Source organism: Condylura cristata, unplaced genomic scaffold (assembly GCF_000260355.1).
Source record: "Condylura cristata isolate star-nosed mole 26May11 unplaced genomic scaffold, ConCri1.0 scaffold00007, whole genome shotgun sequence".
NCBI classification, from domain to species: Eukaryota; Metazoa; Chordata; class Mammalia; order Eulipotyphla; family Talpidae; genus Condylura; species Condylura cristata.
In genome coordinates this window covers 37,721,664-37,739,001 of record NW_004567108.1, presented here as the reverse complement: position 1 = coordinate 37,739,001, position 17,338 = coordinate 37,721,664, and the positions used below count along the sequence as shown (strand labels likewise).

General features: G+C 41.1%; 1 protein-coding gene across 3 annotated transcripts in view; it reads left to right on the top strand.

Moving 5' to 3' along the window:
• ARHGEF28 (Rho guanine nucleotide exchange factor (GEF) 28) overlaps positions 1 to 17,338 on the top strand; it is a 252,950-nt gene that overhangs the window by 194,651 nt on the left and 40,961 nt on the right. For all 3 annotated transcript variants that reach the window (XM_012721846.1, XM_012721845.1, XM_012721847.1), the window contains 7 exons: positions 1,468 to 1,590; positions 2,788 to 2,905; positions 5,479 to 5,733; positions 7,635 to 7,711; positions 12,068 to 12,246; positions 13,272 to 13,363; positions 14,917 to 15,099. In XM_012721846.1, coding sequence (XP_012577300.1) covers positions 1,468 to 1,590; positions 2,788 to 2,905; positions 5,479 to 5,733; positions 7,635 to 7,711; positions 12,068 to 12,246; positions 13,272 to 13,363; positions 14,917 to 15,099 — 1,027 coding nt within the window. The remainder of the gene's footprint in view (positions 1 to 1,467; positions 1,591 to 2,787; positions 2,906 to 5,478; positions 5,734 to 7,634; positions 7,712 to 12,067; positions 12,247 to 13,271; positions 13,364 to 14,916; positions 15,100 to 17,338) is intronic.

Here is a 17,338-nt window from a genome sequence, read left to right as displayed (position 1 = left end):
ATTAAAAATGAAGCTGCTATAAATAAACACATGTACAGATTTTTGTGCAAATTTAAGTTTTTATTACTCTGGTATAAATACCTGGGAGTGTAATTATGGGTTTTATAGTCGTCGAAACTGCCAGCTGTTTTCCTGAGTACCACTTTACATTACCTTCAATAATGCGCAACTTGCGCAGTTCCTCTTCATCTTCACTAACAATTGATATTGTTGCTTTTTATTTTAGCTAGTTTGAGAAATGTATAGTGATATTGTGGTTTATTTTACTTATAATAACTTGCAATGTTGACTTTTTTTTTAAAGATTTATTTATTTATGTATCTAGAACTGGGGTACCGGCCAGAGGTGCAGGGGAGGTGAGAGGATTCACCAGAGACAGAGTGGGGAGCAGAACAGGCTGACTGATGGAGTACACTGCTGAGGGGAGCAGTGGGCAGGTCTGGAGGGATCTGCGCCATGTGGTTTTCCTCCGGGGCCCAGGAATCTAACTCACATTCAGGTGGCTGTGGCCAGCTTGCAGTGCTGTGTCCTGACCCGTTACTCCACCAGGGAGAGCTCAGTGCCTTATGATGCTACATTGGTTCCCATGTTGATTTTTTTTATAGGTCAGCCTTATTGAAATATCCAGCAGCCCACATGTTTATTTCTTCTCATCAGTTAATAAATGGACATTCTGATGATTAACTTTTTGTCTTTCATCTTGGTTAATGATAAGCTACCTTTTTTCCCCAATTGCAATGTACTGACTAAAATCAAATTCCCAACCGTGGACTCCGTGATAGATATGAACAGTTAGTCAATGCTTGATGTTGGGAGAGCGCACTTTCCCGGGGATGGCTAAGAGTTGCTGTATGCCCTTCCTTCATCTAGAAAAGTATTGACACTATACATTGAAATGAGAAAGTTACAGAAACACAAGAAAATGAAGGTAACAAGTATTTTTTTTTAAATTTTTTTTTAAAGATTTATTTATTTATTCATATGGAACTGGAGTACAGGCCAGAGATGTGAAGGGTGAGAGGATTCACCAGAGACAGAGAGAGGAGCAGAACAGGCAGATTGACGAAGTACACTGCTGAGGGGAGCAGCGGGCGGGTCAGGAGAGGTCTGCCACACCATGTGGTCACCTCCGGGACAGGCGGAAATCGAACTCATGTGGAAGTGGCTTTAGCTTCTCAGTGCTGTGCTTTAACCCGCTGCGCCACCAGGGAGGGCCGGTAACAAGTATTTTTTAATTAGATAATTTGATCCTTAAAATAGCCCAATACCGTCCCATTTGGTGGATGTTTACCTCTTATTTCAATTTAGAAAGTATCTGGTGGGAGAGAGGCGATTTTGTCTAGAAATTCTACTATGTTTATCCTTTATTTGCACAGAACAAGTTGAAATATGTGAAAATTGCATGTTCTGTACAGTGATTAGAGCTGATTAAATTTATAAACCATCATTGAAATGTTTTCTTCTCAGTTTTCAGAAGAAAATGCAAATAAAATGAAGAAAATATATGGAGAATTCTGTAGCCACCATAAAGAAGCAGTCAGCCTCTTTAAAGAACTTCAGCAAAATAAAAAATTTCAAAATTTTATTAAGGTCAGTATTTTAAAACTTTATCAGAAAGTGGTAAACTAACATGGAAAAATAGCTCATATTTGTTTCTTAGCGTATCTAAACAAGTTTCATGTGTACATGGCTTTTTTCCCCCCTGAAAGGGGGAGGAGAAGGAAAGAAGCAAATTGGGGCAAAGATGGGGAGTTTGCTTTTCTGTGTCATTGAAATATTTCTCCCCAATTATTTCCTTTTGTGTCTTATGAAGTCATATCCTCCCAGCTTCTGAGCATCTTTGTAATACCCTGGGAAGTTTTTGCATGCTCTAACAAGTTATAAATCAGAAGAACCATAGTGAAAATAAAAGTCAGACCTCCCCCTCCCTCACTGGATCAGTTTGAAGCAAACCTATGGCACATAATGTCTCATATATACTGTGTATCTTTCAAGAATATTTCTTTTTAAAAATGCAAAGATGTTATTCCCCTTAAAGCAACAGTAGTTTTTTTTTAACATCTTCAGACAGCTGGCCAGTACTCAAATTTCCACAATTCTCTCATCAATATTGGATTGCTTGAATCAGGATCTGACCACAGTTCACAAATACATAGAGGGTTATATCTTTTAACTCTCTTTTTATTTGAATGCTCTTTCCTTTTTTCTATTTTGTTTCCAATTTATTTAAGAAATTGTTTCTTAAAATTGTTCAGTGTCATGAGTTCTAAGTTGTACCTACCACTTTAAGAATGCTACTAAATTATGCCCACTTTTATGTCATACGTGTGTCTTGAGAATTGGAAAACTGGTCATATTTCAAAGTTTTAGAAAAATGTCCTAATTAATGAAACCTTTAATCTCTAAATGCTGTGATGAGTAACAACAAATGTAGAGAAATACCTGTTGGAAAAAGAGTTAACTGAAAAAATATATTCAATATCTGTGATATCTGAGTATTTTCGAACTTTAGCTATTCGTGAATCTTAGTGCTTATATATCTTAGAACTTGCTCACTTTTGGAATGAATTACTAATGCATGAGTGTAACCTGTAATCTTAGAGTTGGATTATTGAAGTGAATGTCAAGGGATATCATTTAATGACAGTTGCATCAAGTTTGAATTAATGATTTTTTCTATCTTAATGTTAGTTCTCAGTAAATGCTGCTATTATAGGTTTTTGTGTTATTAGCTCAACACCTAAAATGATAGTTTGTGTATGTAACAATGTTTGTGTATATTTTAAGCTCCGAAACAGCAATCTTTTGGCTCGACGCCGAGGAATTCCAGAGTGTATTCTTCTGGTCACTCAGCGCATCACAAAATATCCTGTCTTGGTGGAAAGGATATTGCAGTACACAAAGGGTGAGTGATGACTTCCAGGCCAAACATTTACCACTTTCAGTAGCTTAAACATACCTGGCATGTCTTAACAGCTACCCATGCTTGTTGCCTCTGATTCATAATGATTTTCTATATGAAAAAGCAGTTAAATCCTTAGGATTGAATCCATTCTGAGAAGTTACTTTCTATAACATGACTTGGCCAAATAGTATGGATCCAACCCAACAGGCATCTTCAGGTTTGAGGCTGCCTTTTCCTTCTGTGTTTTCCCTAGATCAAGGCCTTCATAGTACTGCTGCTGCTTCATCTTCCTGCTCCCTTCCCAGCAGCCTAATGAAAAGATATAGGTGACTGAGCCTACCATCAAATGCCAACTCTTTCAGGCAATGAATTATTAGATTGAAATAGATTTTTTTAAGATTTATTTATTTATTCATATAGAACTGGGGTACAGGCCAGAGATGCAGAGCGTGAGAGGCTTCACCAGAGACAGAACGGGGAGCAGAACAGGAAGATCAATGAAATACACTGCTGAGAGGAGCAGCGGGCGGATCAGGAGAGGTCTGGATCTCCTCCAGGGCAGGCGGGGATCGAACTCATGCGGAAGTGGCTTAAGCTTCTTAGTACTGTGCTTTAACCTGCTGCGCTACCAGGGAGGGCCTGAAATTGATTTTTAAAGCAGCTATATTGGACCCTCCAGATCCATCCTTATTGTCACAGATGGCAAAAAGAATTTTTTTTTCTCAATAGCTGAGTGATAATCCATTGAGTGATATCTACCACATCTTAATCCACCTGTGTCCCTAGCACTTGGGCTGTTTGCACAACTTAGCTGATATAAATGGTGCTGCAGTGAAGATGGGTGTGCAGATCTCCCTTTGAATTACTGTTTTTGTACTCCCTGGGTAAATATCTAGAGTGATCCCCATGATTTAACAGAAAAGACAAATACCAAGAAGAGGCATTCCCTAAGTGTTGTTCTCAGCAAAATTAAGACTTTCAGTTTGTATTATGCTCATATTCTCTTTAAATTTAACACAACGTCTCAAGGACTGAAATCTGTCCATGTGGGTTAGGTTGCGTAGCACCTACTCCAGGAAGCAGCCTGTCAAAATTCCTGGTAGACTAAATAACAGCCGTTGCTTGCTGTGCATCAGAGATGGTCAGTGTGACTTATAGCTTCTCAAGCAGCACTGTCACAGCTGCTGAATGGACACAGCCCTTCTAGGTCAGCATTACTGAGTGGTCAGTTCTCTTTCTGGCTCCTGAAAATGTTGTGCATGACTCTTCTGGTGGTGCTTCTCAGACTTTATTAGGCATGCCATTCTCCTTGGGTTCTTGCTTACCTGCAGATGTGACTCAGTAGGTCTGAGAGGACACAAGGTAGCATTTCTACCATTATTCTTAGGCAAGGTCCATTCTACTACACTCTGAATAGCAAGCTGTTGTAAGACAGTGATTTACCCTGAAAGCCAGAAGATTTAGCAGCTTTTCTTGGTCCTACCTCAAGTCATCCTAGAACCCAACATTGATTTTTCTCCACTGAGCTTCCTATTTTTGAAATAGGCTTTTCAGAAAGAACCTATTTTGGAGAGGGTGGGAAGTTTACTAAACTTCATTAAGTATATTCTTTTCAGTGGCAGTGGGAAAGAAAGTATCTCCCTTGCTGAAGGTGGGTGTCAGGATCTGTTCTTTGAGGCTTCCTTGTGGCTTTAACCTTTAGAACTTGGAATGTGCTGGCCTTTAGAAGGCCTAGTTCTCATTCCACTCGACTGTTAACTTCTGGTGCTCTAGGACTCAGAAACTCCTACTCTGCCAACTTTTCTTTTCTCCTTTCTTTCTACCACCTTCTGACCTTCTGAAATATTCCTTTGCACTTTCACTGCCTCCATGCACATCTAATAGATACTTTTTTCTTATCTACAAATAGAGACGCTATCTTAGTTCAGTTTTATCTGGAGTTTCAGGAGACTAGTCCAGAAACTCCCCCAGACTTTTTTTTCTTGAGATAATCTAGGTATAAGAGCAGGTGGCTAGTGTGTTAAAGAATAAACACCTGGAACCTGTGATTATCAACTGTGAATATTGTTTTTATGGAGGAAGGGATCCATGGAGGAAGTCGTGTAAGTTTGGAGTCCATCAAGGTCACTTTGCAGTTCCCTTTAGTGAAAAGATACTAATGTGGGTCTGAGGCCATTGAGCTCTCAGAAATTTAGTGGTGGTGGTGGTGGGGGGCTCTTGATTACCAGTGTTTGGGAAGGTGGGAGGTAGGCTGAATTTAGTGTATGGCATGTCCCCACTCCCTGTTTCCAGGGGAAGACCAGATTAGTCCCCAGATTTCATATATCATCTTGCCTCAGTGTTTTAGCCTCAACACTTCTGATTAAAAACAAATCATTTTTATAATGAAGTACTTAATGGCAGTTTTTTGGGAGGGAGAGTTCAGAGTTAAATACAGTATTTAAATTTAACTTAACATTTTTAATGAAATTTTGCTATTTTTATGATGAGTATAACTGTATTTAAAAGTAAAGGAAACATGTCTTCTTTATTACTTGGGCTGATTATACAGTATTCTTTCTTTCCCCATGCAGAAAGAACTGAAGAACATAAAGACTTATGCAAAGCCCTTGGCTTAATTAAGGACATGATTGCAGCCGTGGATTTGAAAGTCAGTGAATATGAGAAAAACCAAAAATGGCTTGAGATTCTAAATAAGATTGAAAACAAAACGTATACAAAGCTCAAAAACGGCCATGTGTTCAGAAAGCAGACGCTGATAAGTAAAGAAAGGACTCTGTTATATGATGGGCTTGTTTATTGGAAAACTGCTACGGGTCGTTTCAAAGGTACGGTGGTTCCAAAAGACAGTTCTTTCTCTTTTCACACGTGTTTTTCATTTGGCATAGGACAGATTTTTAAGAGAGAAATATTGAAGAAAAGCAGGCATACACATATATCTAGGGTCATTGGCAAGATTCTTGTAGGATCTAATTGTGAACTTCAGTAGGCAAACCTGGCCAACACCACACATAGTTGGTGGGCCCCCGAGCAAAAATCTTCATATGTATTTATGAGCCCACAAGTTTGTGATGTTTGAATCAAAGGAACTGAGGATTCTGCTAATTGTTGGCACAGAAATCTTACTCTGGCACATGTGGTGTGTTGAAAGTGAGACGGAACGCCTACCCACCCAGATCTGTCGGGTGCTACACCAGGTGGGGCTGCCAGAGCATGGAGGGGAGATGAACTGTTTGTTGTCTTTGTTGCTGAGTAATGTAATGCATAAATATATATGCTGCTGAGTAATATAATGCATAAATATATATGCTGCTGAGTAATATAATGCATAAATATATATGTTGACTTTGGTGTCAACTCTTCCATAAAGCTACTGTTTGCTAGTGGGCATTAACTTGACTCTGTTAATCTGGTTAGTGTCTAAAACAGTTTGTTGCAAGTCTTAAGAGCCCATACTGTAGCTAACTCCTTACCTGATCCAGGCTTTCTCAACCTTGGCCACACACTGAACCTCTTCTGAAGCTTAAGAAAAATGTCTGATGCTCAGTCTCTTCCCAGAGATTCTGGTTTTATTGGTCTGGGGATGAGGCCCAACCATAGGAATGTTTAAATGCTTCCAGGGAGTCTCTGCGGCCAGGTTAGGAACAATGGTCTCCTTGTTGCTAATATGTCTTAATAACTTTCTTAGCTATGCAAGGAGGGAAAGAGATTGTTGAATTCTAGTTACTCAAAGGTAACTCATTGGAGGATTATTAAGTTTGGATGGTGGTTGCAGCTAATGACTGAAATGGGATTTGCTCATCAGCAACTTGGAATGTTACAACTCCCTATTAACCACAATTAGTATATTCACCACAACTAAAGCATTAATCACAATCTGTAGTTCCTGTTGTTCCAAGTCATTTACTCTTTAGCCGTTTTGTAGAATCAACAGTTTGTTAAATTTGTTAGAGTGCTTAGCAGTATAGTAAAGATCAGGTCTTATGAATAATTTCTTTAAAGATTTATTTATTTGTGCATACAGAAGTAGGGTACAGGCCAGAGGCTCGGGGGGCGAGAGGATTCACCAGAGACAGAGTGGGGAGCAGAACAGGCCAACTGATGAAGTGCACTGCTGAGGGGAGCAGTGGGTAGGTCAGGAGAGGTCTGCTGCGCCATGTGGGTCACCTCCGGGGCAAGGATTGAACTCACGCTTAAGTGGTTTTAGCTTCTTAGTGCTGTGTTTTAACCTGCTGCACCACCAGGGAGGGCCCTTATGAATAATTTCTAAAGGAATTATGAGATCATAAACTTCCCTCATATATCTAGATGGAACAAAATAGCAGGTTTGTATGTGTGATTCAAGAAAGAATTTTTAATTAAATAGCATTTTACTACTACTCCTTCCTCTCCTCCCCAAAAACCCTGCTAAGGACATGCTTTATTCTATTAGAATCTTCTTTCTCTATGGTGTTTTTTCCTGAAAGCTGTAACTATAAGTTTTTCTGGAGATTTAGGCTCACCTGGAGTTAAACACACAAACATGCACACTTAAACACAACTCATCTACTAAAATTATTTATCAAATAAATCTTTGGCTATCAAAATATAGGGATTTGAATAAAGGTGATAATTTAATCTTAATTTTTATTAAGCTTAAAAATGTCAAATATGAAATCAGAGTATTTTCTAAAGGCACTTGAGCTGTGGTTTGCTTCATTAATACTAGCAACTTTTTTTTTCTTTGAAGATATTCTAGCTCTACTTCTAACCGATGTGCTGCTCTTTTTGCAAGAGAAAGACCAGAAATACATCTTTGCAGCTGTTGTAAGTACATGGCTACATGATGCATATTTTAATTGATTTAATCCCACATCTTGAAAAATACCTGAAGTTCTCATGAAATTAAATGGTTACTGTTGAGAAAATGCTCCTGTGTTATTCCCCTTGTTAGTGATTGCAGTATTCAGTAACAAGCATTGAACTGGGTTAACTAGCAGTAGGGCTGATAGTCAGCTGGTTCAGCTGTCTGACCAGTGCTCAAAATATTGAAGTGCTTTCATCTTGGTTGGTGAGTAGTCACACCGCCCTGAGCCCCCGAGTGACCCTCTGCATCTGGCTATCTTGGCCTTTCGTCCAGGTGTGCTTCCCCATATTCCCTGTCCCACCCAACCTTTGGACTTTCCTTAGCTCCAGCTACATAATGCTAATATTAGAAGGGGCAGGTCACTTCTGGCACCTTCCTCTCTCTTGTCTCCTTAGATAGTGCCTGCAGTGACTGTTGCTAACCCTATTAAAAACTGTCATAGTGTTCCTTCTACCAAACTGGAGAACACCAGCCTGATAATGAAAGTATAAATATAATTCTTTATTTTTACAGTAATGACTCTGATTGCTAAGGTTGTTCTTGGGATTGATCTTTATAGTGGTGTATTAATCTCATTGCCAGCACGGAGTAGTAGTCAGTATTGTGTAGCATTTCTTATAGGTTGTCTTACAGTCCAAAAATGACGTCTGAATGAAGATGTCATCAGTTAGCTCCTTGTAAGGACCACGGAACATCAGGCCCTGCTAGGGAAAGAATCCAAGATGCGGTACCATCAGGACAGTATAATGGTGGCTTCCTAAAATGCTCGTGCTTATCATCCATTGAATAATAGCATATTTGGGCACCACTAAAAGATGTCATCAGTTCCAACTGGTAATCCAGTTGGCAAATCCTTTGGCACATCCACAGCTCAGTGAAGTTTCTGTTATGCTGTTCAGAAAATACAAAGAAGCATGCTGGCTCCGTGCTGGATGCCAGAGAGGAAGAGGCTGGAGCTGGACCTCACCTGCCTGCCCAAACCTGTCAGCCTTCCCTATAGGTTGCTTCACCTTGTTCATTCAGCACATAGCCTTTCAGTAGCTCGATGATGCCAAGTTGTACAAAAGTCAGAGATTGTTTCACAAGGCCATCCCAGAGAACAAGAGGCCTTAAACAAGTCCACATGGCTCTGAGCCATTTCAACTGTAGACATTGTGAATTTAATGGAAACCTGCTGATGTGTCCAGCAGCATCTCCCTGAGGTGTTCTGAATGCACATCCAGGAAGCGAGAGGCAGGGTCATGCCATTTTGTTTGACCAGCAGACTGGTAAAGGCCTTGCTGCAAAAGAAAACAAATTTATACCACAGTTTTTATAGAAACAAAAGTTATTTCAAAACTAAAGATCTGAGAGAGAAGCAAATCTGCTCCTTGGCAGTTATAATAGGCCAGATGAATTACTGATGGATCAAGAAATAGCCCCAGCATAAAGACAACTCCCTAGTTAGTATTCTAGACAACATGGCATATGGATTCAGATCAAACTGCTATGCTCAGCTTAGCATATGACTCAAAATGCCAATACATCCCTCTTACCTGATCTCCTCAAGATTTATATGTGTCACTAATAGTGCACACTTACCATAAGGTAGGGGATTTAGGAATGTAATCCAGAAAATTCCAGAAGGAAGCCACATCTTTGCTTGGTAAAATGTGTTTGGCCTGGACAACAGTAAATGATACAGATGCTGATTCCTGAAAATGTTAGTCTGACATGTGATCACATTCAGAAAGGCCAACCACATGCTGGTCGGTGCTGGGGAGCAGAAGAGGAAACATTACCTGCAAGTATCACCTGTGTTCTACTATTTGATTTCTCTCATATGTAATAGAAATTTTTATAGGTAAAGCTTGTGGGAATCGATGCACTGCCTGCAGTATGCAGTTATTAGGGTTTTCTAGTGCTCATTGCAATGTTTTAGAAAGTTTTCTTTATGCTAACAGGTGAGATTTGTGGGCCCTGGGGTTTTAGAAGAACTCAAAGGTGCACTTGCTACCTGCTATGGGAGATGTGATGAATTGAAGCAATTAGAAGATAAACAACTGAAAAATAGCAAAAGGACGGGGTAGCATCCCTGCAAGAAAAATAGGTCTTTTTTTTAAAGAGACATCATCTAGAATTTGGAGTAGGAAAGGAAGAGGAAAAATAAATTTGTTCCCTAATTCCTGGAATACTGAGTGTGGAAGGTTGTCTTAAAAGCAAAGAGGGTAATTTCAAAATGAATGAATGAATAAGTGGGTGAACATGTAGATAAGTGTGAGATTCAAAATGCGAAGTGACCTTAAGCTATTGTTCTGTAAAATACTGAATGGAATCGTCACTTTCTACCTACCTCACTTACACACTCAAAATTGGCATGACATAACAACGGGGCTGAAGCTAGCAGTTCCTTTTCCTCTTCTCCTGTGGCAGAGGTCACATCCCTTGTCTGCAGGGGCTGGCCGGGAACTAGACTGCACTTGTTAGCACTGACAGAGAGGGTGGGGATTGTAGTGAGCTGGCGAGTGGAGGCCCTCCTCAGAGAGAGAATGGGTTATTCAGTTTAGCCAGTGTTCTTAAGTGAGGATTGCCAATCTCCTGCTTTTCCCCAAGAACGCAGAAACCTAGAAATTTTATTCTTAAAAAGGGAAGTCCCCAGTTTCTAGATGCTGACAGCTGTTACCAAGAAAATGCTTTGGCACAAATAAAACATCTCTGCAGGTTGTATTGGGAGGTTGTTGTATCAACAGTTTTTGACATCTGCTCCAAAGCAGACACGTTGCCTTCTTGCCTAGCGGTTTTACTTGGATTTGTGGGTTCACATGTGACAGTATGAATAATGGTGGACACATCCTACATGCCTCCTGATCTGATTTTATTAATGTCACTTTCTACTCACTGTTAAATATCTGACACACCAACTCCCTTCCTCCTGCAGCACTAACTAGCTCAAATACTCTCACTTTTGTGGATGTCTTGAGCAGTTCAAGCCTACTCTGCCTCTTTGTAAACTGAGTAAGATAAAACTCTGCATTGGAAGAAGGAAAACAAGATAAGGTCTTAAACAGTAGATCACAGCTGAGTTCAGTTGTTATGGCTGCTACCCAGGCTCAGGCACAATTCCCAAGTGGGAGGATAACGCTGCTTCTATCTACAGAGGTAAAGCACAGAACTGGGTGGACTGGTGGTCTGTCTCAGGATGAGGGTGAGTGTTGTCTACAGCAACTCAAAGAATGGGGTGAAGAGGCATTCTGGGTGCTCACAATGTCAGATGTGGTGGAGCTATGTGACTCTGGGAAAGCTGACAAGTCAGCAGAAAGGAGCCAGCAGTGAGGAATGAAATGGTGTGGCGTGTTCTGGATAAAGGCGTCGTTCAGTCCATGAGGGAGAAGCAAAAACCACATAATGCAACCGACTCTATAAACAGTGGTGGAAGCCACAAACCAAAAAAGATTCTTCCGCCTTATCCCCAGACTGTTCATCCTGCAGGCATTCTTTTGCCTACTTGCTTAAACATAATTACCAACCAAAATGAACATTATCAGTATCAGAATACTTTGAGTTGCCCCGTATTTAGAATGGGACACTGAAGAGTTGCAGTAAATTTTGGTAGAAGGGGTTAATCATGACTTGGCTTCTAGGTCGCTTTCTTGCTATTCCCCTTCTGATGTGATTATACTAAACTTAGTTCTAGAGGTATTTATTGAGTGCTTACTTCATACAAAGCACTGTGGTAGACAGACTTAAGATGCATCCAACAAGGGCTTGTTTGGTTGGTGAAACGAAGCATTTGCAGGTAGAACTATCAAAGTTTTATTGCTGCGCTTTCTACCATAACAGTAGAGAACATTGGGTGCACCTCTCACTCTTTTCATTTTACAGTTACTCCTTGGTACCCAACTTCTGTGCCCATACTGAAACAGTGTTGCTATTAACTAATATATCCAGTGAATTCTATTGTCTTTCATTTGTTCCAATTTCTTTGCAACATTTCTCTATTCCAAGCCTTTCTAGAAAAATCACTCCACCTCCAACATTTTGATTTTTTCCTTTCTGCCCTGCTTGTTTTATCTTTTGAAAGTTGTCCTTTTAAACCACCAATTAGTAAGTACAGACATTTGCCTATATCCTTAGCTTTCACCTTCTCCTCAACATGCTTTTTCCACTGGAGATCGCATTAATTTACACAGCTCTTCTGAAGGGTGTTAAAATGAAATAAAGATTTACCTAACACTGTTGCTTCCCTGGTCTAAAGTGTTTTGTGATACCCTTACGTTAGGTCTCATTTCATCTTCTCATACTCTTATTTCATCTGTGCATCTTTCTGTTTTATATAGGATCAGAAGCCATCCGTTATTTCCCTTCAGAAGCTGATTGCTAGAGAAGTTGCTAATGAGGAGAGAGGAATGTTTCTCATCAGTGCCTCATCTGCTGGTCCTGAGATGTATGAAATTCATACTAATTCCAAGGAGGAACGAAATAATTGGATGAGACGGATCCAGCAGGCAGTAGAAAGGTAATATTTCCTTTTGTCCATATCTAGGGAATGGACCTGCTCAATTGGAGGAAATATTCTAACCATGTCTTCCCTGCATGAAACGTTACCTCAGCGAGAATGCTCTGCTCTCTGCTCCCCACACCCACCCGCAGTAGCTCCTCCTCATCTGCAGCTTTGTTCTCCACACCTCCCTGCATGCCATGCCCTACCTCCCCTCTGCCTGTGTGAATCCCACCCATCTTTGGTGCAGCTGGTGGCTTACTTTCTTCATGAAGACTTCTTCAGTCTCAGTGGTCTCACCTAACCTGAAATTCCTTAGCACATTTCTCTCTGTCATTTATTTGGTGTGTATCACGTAGACTGTCTTCTAGTTATTACCATTTTTTTTGTATATTTATGTTTATTAGATTGGAAGCTCCTTGAGGGCAGGGACCATGACTTATGTTTATCTGTGCCCCTAATTCTGGAGACTCATTCAATAAACATTTTTAGATTGGTGGATTTATGTGTTCTAAGTCAATTTAGTCCTCATTATTTGTGCAGCTATAAATGGGATAGAAGGGTGGGCATTCTCATTCTTAATCGTAATTTAATTAGTTTGATCTTGAATGATGTTATATAAAACTTTTCCACTTCAACCATACCCCATACAACCTGGCACCCTACTTCACCCCTCCAACTCCTCTGCTACACAAAGAATAGCGGCACCCAAGTGTAGTAGAAAGCAAAAATTACTGCAGGTGTACTTAATGCTGGTGTTGATGTTATGAGAGAGGGGGCCACTGAGAAAGACAAAATGTGTGGGTTCATGTGCTTTGGATGGAATCCCTGAGTTATCCTATTCTACTGACCATGTCAAGTCATACAAGGTCCGTTATGCACTAAAGAAACCCAGATCTTTCGGTTAGGGGACATGATAAATTTGCTCTCTGCTGAGCTTTTCTTCTCTGAATAATTCTGTCAAGTCCCCATGTTTTTGTAGTGAACATAAAGAGTTTTTATTTATTTTCAGTTGTCTCTCTTGACTGTTATCTTTTTAAAAGTTGCCCAGAAGAAGAAGGGGGAAGGACAAGTGAATATGATGAGGAGAGGCGGAAAGCTGAAGCAAGAGTGGCCAAAATTCACCAATGTCAAGGTACAGCAAGGTTCCTCTGCTCCCTGGTCAGAAGCACAGATGGCAGGTTACTCCTGATTATTTCTGTTCACCCAAGGCCCACCCTGATCACGCTCTTGAAAAGAAGATAGCAAAAAGCATGCTGGCACTAAAAAGTGATATAAAATGTATTTAAAAAGTTCTGTTGGTAACAAATGTGAAACAATAACTAGGCAACCCCAAAGGGAAGTGGGATGGCTTGGTCTAAGTCCTTCCTGTGCTTAGTAGAACTCAGTAAGATCCAAGGGCAGGCACATATAGAAAGGTTAGTAAAAGATTTCTTTACCAGGGAAAGAAAAGAGGGGAACACACACACACAAACACACAAGAGGAAGAGGGAGGAAGAGGAGGAGAGAGAAAGAAGTTACTTGGTCACTATGTCCAAACTGTTAGGCTGCTTGGTCTGGGAATCCAGATGTATGGGGAAGGCAGGCAAAACCATGCCCCCTCCATGCCCACATGTATTAGTTCTATGTCACACATGGCTGCTTGACTCCACCCTTAGTTCCCAGCAATCCCAACTTCAAGAAGTCAAAAGTCATGGCAGATTCATGGCATGATGGGAGTTTCTTTCATATGAGAAACTGGGGTTTCTTATATGAAATGGGGTGGGGGACATGCTGCTCCTTTAGGACACACTGCCCCCATCAGGCAGTGAGTGGCAGGTGGGCATTGGAACTGTTGTCCATTGATTCGAATGCTGTTGTCAGGTCACAGTTGCATAATTTTTTCTGGAAAAGGAACCCCAAAACTTGATATTTCATTCTCAGTCTGTGAAGTGAGCGAATTAGATTAGTTCCGTGTGTCTCATCTCTGACTAGACAGTAGGATGTTTGGGGAGGGCTTTAAAATACTGATACTTGGTTCTTCCCTCCACCAATTTGCTTAGACTCTGTGGGAGTTGGGGTGTAGACATCAGTATTTTAAACTCCCCTCCAGTGTTTCAGAGGCTGAGGAGACTGAGAACCCCTGCATTAGATGTTGGGTAAGGTTCCTTTAAGGCTTGAGAGTTTTGTGACACATAGAAATCAGGAAAATGAGGCATGCAAAGATGGGGAAAGAAATTGGAGGTTTAGGACTACAAAAGTAAACCAGTGTGTTTGGTTTTGACCAAGACGGGCTGAAGTCCGAGCAGTTCCAGGCCTTCGTGCTGTTTTCCCTCGCGGGTATGGCTCATCCCGGACAGGACTGCTTCAATTTTCATTCCTGAGCTTAATGTTTAGTCTTAATAAAAAACAGTCTGAATAAACAAAGAATAGCTTTGCAAGCTTTTTGTGGGATTAGGGGAATGGGAAACATACTCGACAAACATTTATTGAGTACCTTTTTTACCAAAAATACAGTGGAAACGGAGAGAACTGTTAAGTCATTGCTGGAGGCCCCTGTCACTAAAAGTCAGGACTTGTCTGTTGGTCTGTCCCACCCAATAACTTATCATTTTCCTGCTCACTAATTAGCAATGTCTTTTTCTTGAAACCTGGATTTTCATCATATTATTCATGTGATAACTTTTTATGGTAAATGCTACTTCACAGAAATACTCAGTAACCAAGACCAACAGATTTGCACATATTTGGAGGAGAAGTTGCATATCTATGCTGAACTTGGAGAAATGAGTGGGTTTGAGGATGTCCATCTAGAGCCCCACCTCCTCATTAAGCCCGATCCGGGAGAGCCTCCCCAGGCGGCCTCATTACTGGCCGCAGCACTGAAAGAAGGTACGTTGCTCCCAAAAGGATTTGTTTAGACACATTCAGATGTTTATTGAACACTTATTATGTGCTATGCACTATGGTTCTGATGTTGAGGGTGCAGAAGAATAAGGCAAAGTCTTATTTTCCTGGAACTTATATCAAGTGCAACTTAAATCAAGTGCTGTGAAGAAAAATAGGCAGTGTAGGAAGGACAGAGATTGATGGAGTGTAGACAGATGAATTCTGCTTTAGATGGGGTGGCCAGTGAAGACTTCTTTGGTATGGTTTTACTTAAGTAGACATGAAGGGAGTGAGAAAGGCAACTCTACTTCGAGAAAGATTGTTCCACAAGGAACAGTAGGTTGCAAAGGCCTTGAGCAGGTGGGTGCTAGACTTATTTGAGGAACAACAAGGAGGTCATGCAAGTAAGAGTTTAATGAGGGCTGGGGACTGGTAAGGGATGTGTCAGTGTTAACTGGACTTTGACTACCATTCATTGAGGTGGGGGACATTTGATGTGTATTTTTAAGGGAACCTTTTGAGTAGAACAGATTAGGTGGGGACAAAGTGCAGACACTGGTGATAAGGAAGTCTAGGGTAAGACTGTGGGAGCTGGTGGATAAGGTAGAGTAGAGGGAGGATAAGATCACCAGAAATGAGAAAGTCAAGGAGATAAGAGTCCAGGGTATTGGAAGGACTACAGTCATGGAATTTGAAATTTTTACTGAGAATTTTGACAGAAGTAGCATTGGAAGGGATGAACTTCACCAGGTGCTAACTTCACCAGTGAGTCTGGATAAATGGCAAGAATTAAAGGTAGAATGATGTGATCTGCTGGTACAAACTTCAGGGGAAAGTGGGACTTACAGGGTGGGGTGAGCTAGAATCTGTAAGTAACAATGGGGAAAAGAGGCCTGGGAGATACAATAGCTGCCCTGAGAGTGTGGCAGAGAATACAGGTGTTCAGCACAGGGGTTGGCGAATTCCAGACCAGCGACTGAATGTGTCCCACCACCTGCTCTGTACAGTTTTATTTGACCCCGCCACACCTCCTTGGTTATGTGCCCTCTGTGGCTGCTGCCTTGCTACAGTGACTGGCTAGGATGAGTCACTGTGGCAGAGATAGTGTGGCTCACAAAGCTTAATATATTTCCTAGCTGGTCCTTTGCAGAAGTTTCCTATCTTAGACCCTCTGAATACTAGCTTTGGAAGGACATTTAAAAATCATAGACCCTATCGCTTTTATTTCACTGTTGAGGGAAATGAGGTCTCGGAGGGAGTGTTTGGAGATTATCTGAAGTGGGGGTGAGGTGGGGTGGGGTGGGGTGGGTGGGCGGGTTAATGGAGTCTTCCTGCATCAAAGACCCTTTTAATTCTACCCTTTGCACTGGGTTGGTGATGAGAAGACAGGCTGGCTTTGGTGAACGCTTGTTGTTGGGGCAACAACAGACAATACACAGGGAAAATAGAAGCTTTGAGAAAGTCACAGAAAATAAGATACTGGAGTTGGGATGAGGTGAAGGTTTCACCTCAGAGAGGACGGGGAAGTTCTCTGAGGAGATGGTTATCTGAAAATAGAAAGGAGAGAAGCAGCAGCTGTTAGGAAATCTGGGGGAGCTATTCCAGAGCAGAGGTGAAGTGAATTTGATGCCCCTGAGGGTGGAATAAGCACAACGTTGAAGGAAAGGAAGAAGACCAGGGTGGATTTGGGGGAGACAGCTCCTAGGTGAACAGCAACCAGATCTTTGGAGGCAGGGGTTAAAAAAATATTCTGCTATTCAGCAATCAAAAAAAAAAAAAAAAGATAAATGGGAAGGGATTATAAAATAAACCAGAAGGGAAAGTTATATACCGGGTGGTTTCACTTAATAGGAGGAACACAGGGAAGCCAAATAAGAGATCAGGAAAAAATAATTATGATAAATAAATCCAAAATTAACTGGGAAAAAAAAATTGGAGACTTTCTGCAGGGGTGGGGGAGGGAGAGCAGAAGGGACTATGAAGGGTCATGGGTGACTTGGTGGTGGGGCTTCTATGGGGACTACACCTGAGAGGAGAAAGCAAACATTGTACAGAAATGAACAATGATGTAAAAAATATATAAATTAATTAATTTAAAAAATATTCCAAGGGCCCTCCCTGGTGGCGCAGCGGGTTAAAGCACTGCACTAAGAAACTAAAGAGCTGCTTCGGCATGAGTTCGATTCCCGCCTGCCCCGGAGGTGACCACATGGCGTGGCAGACCTCTCCTGACCCGCCCGCT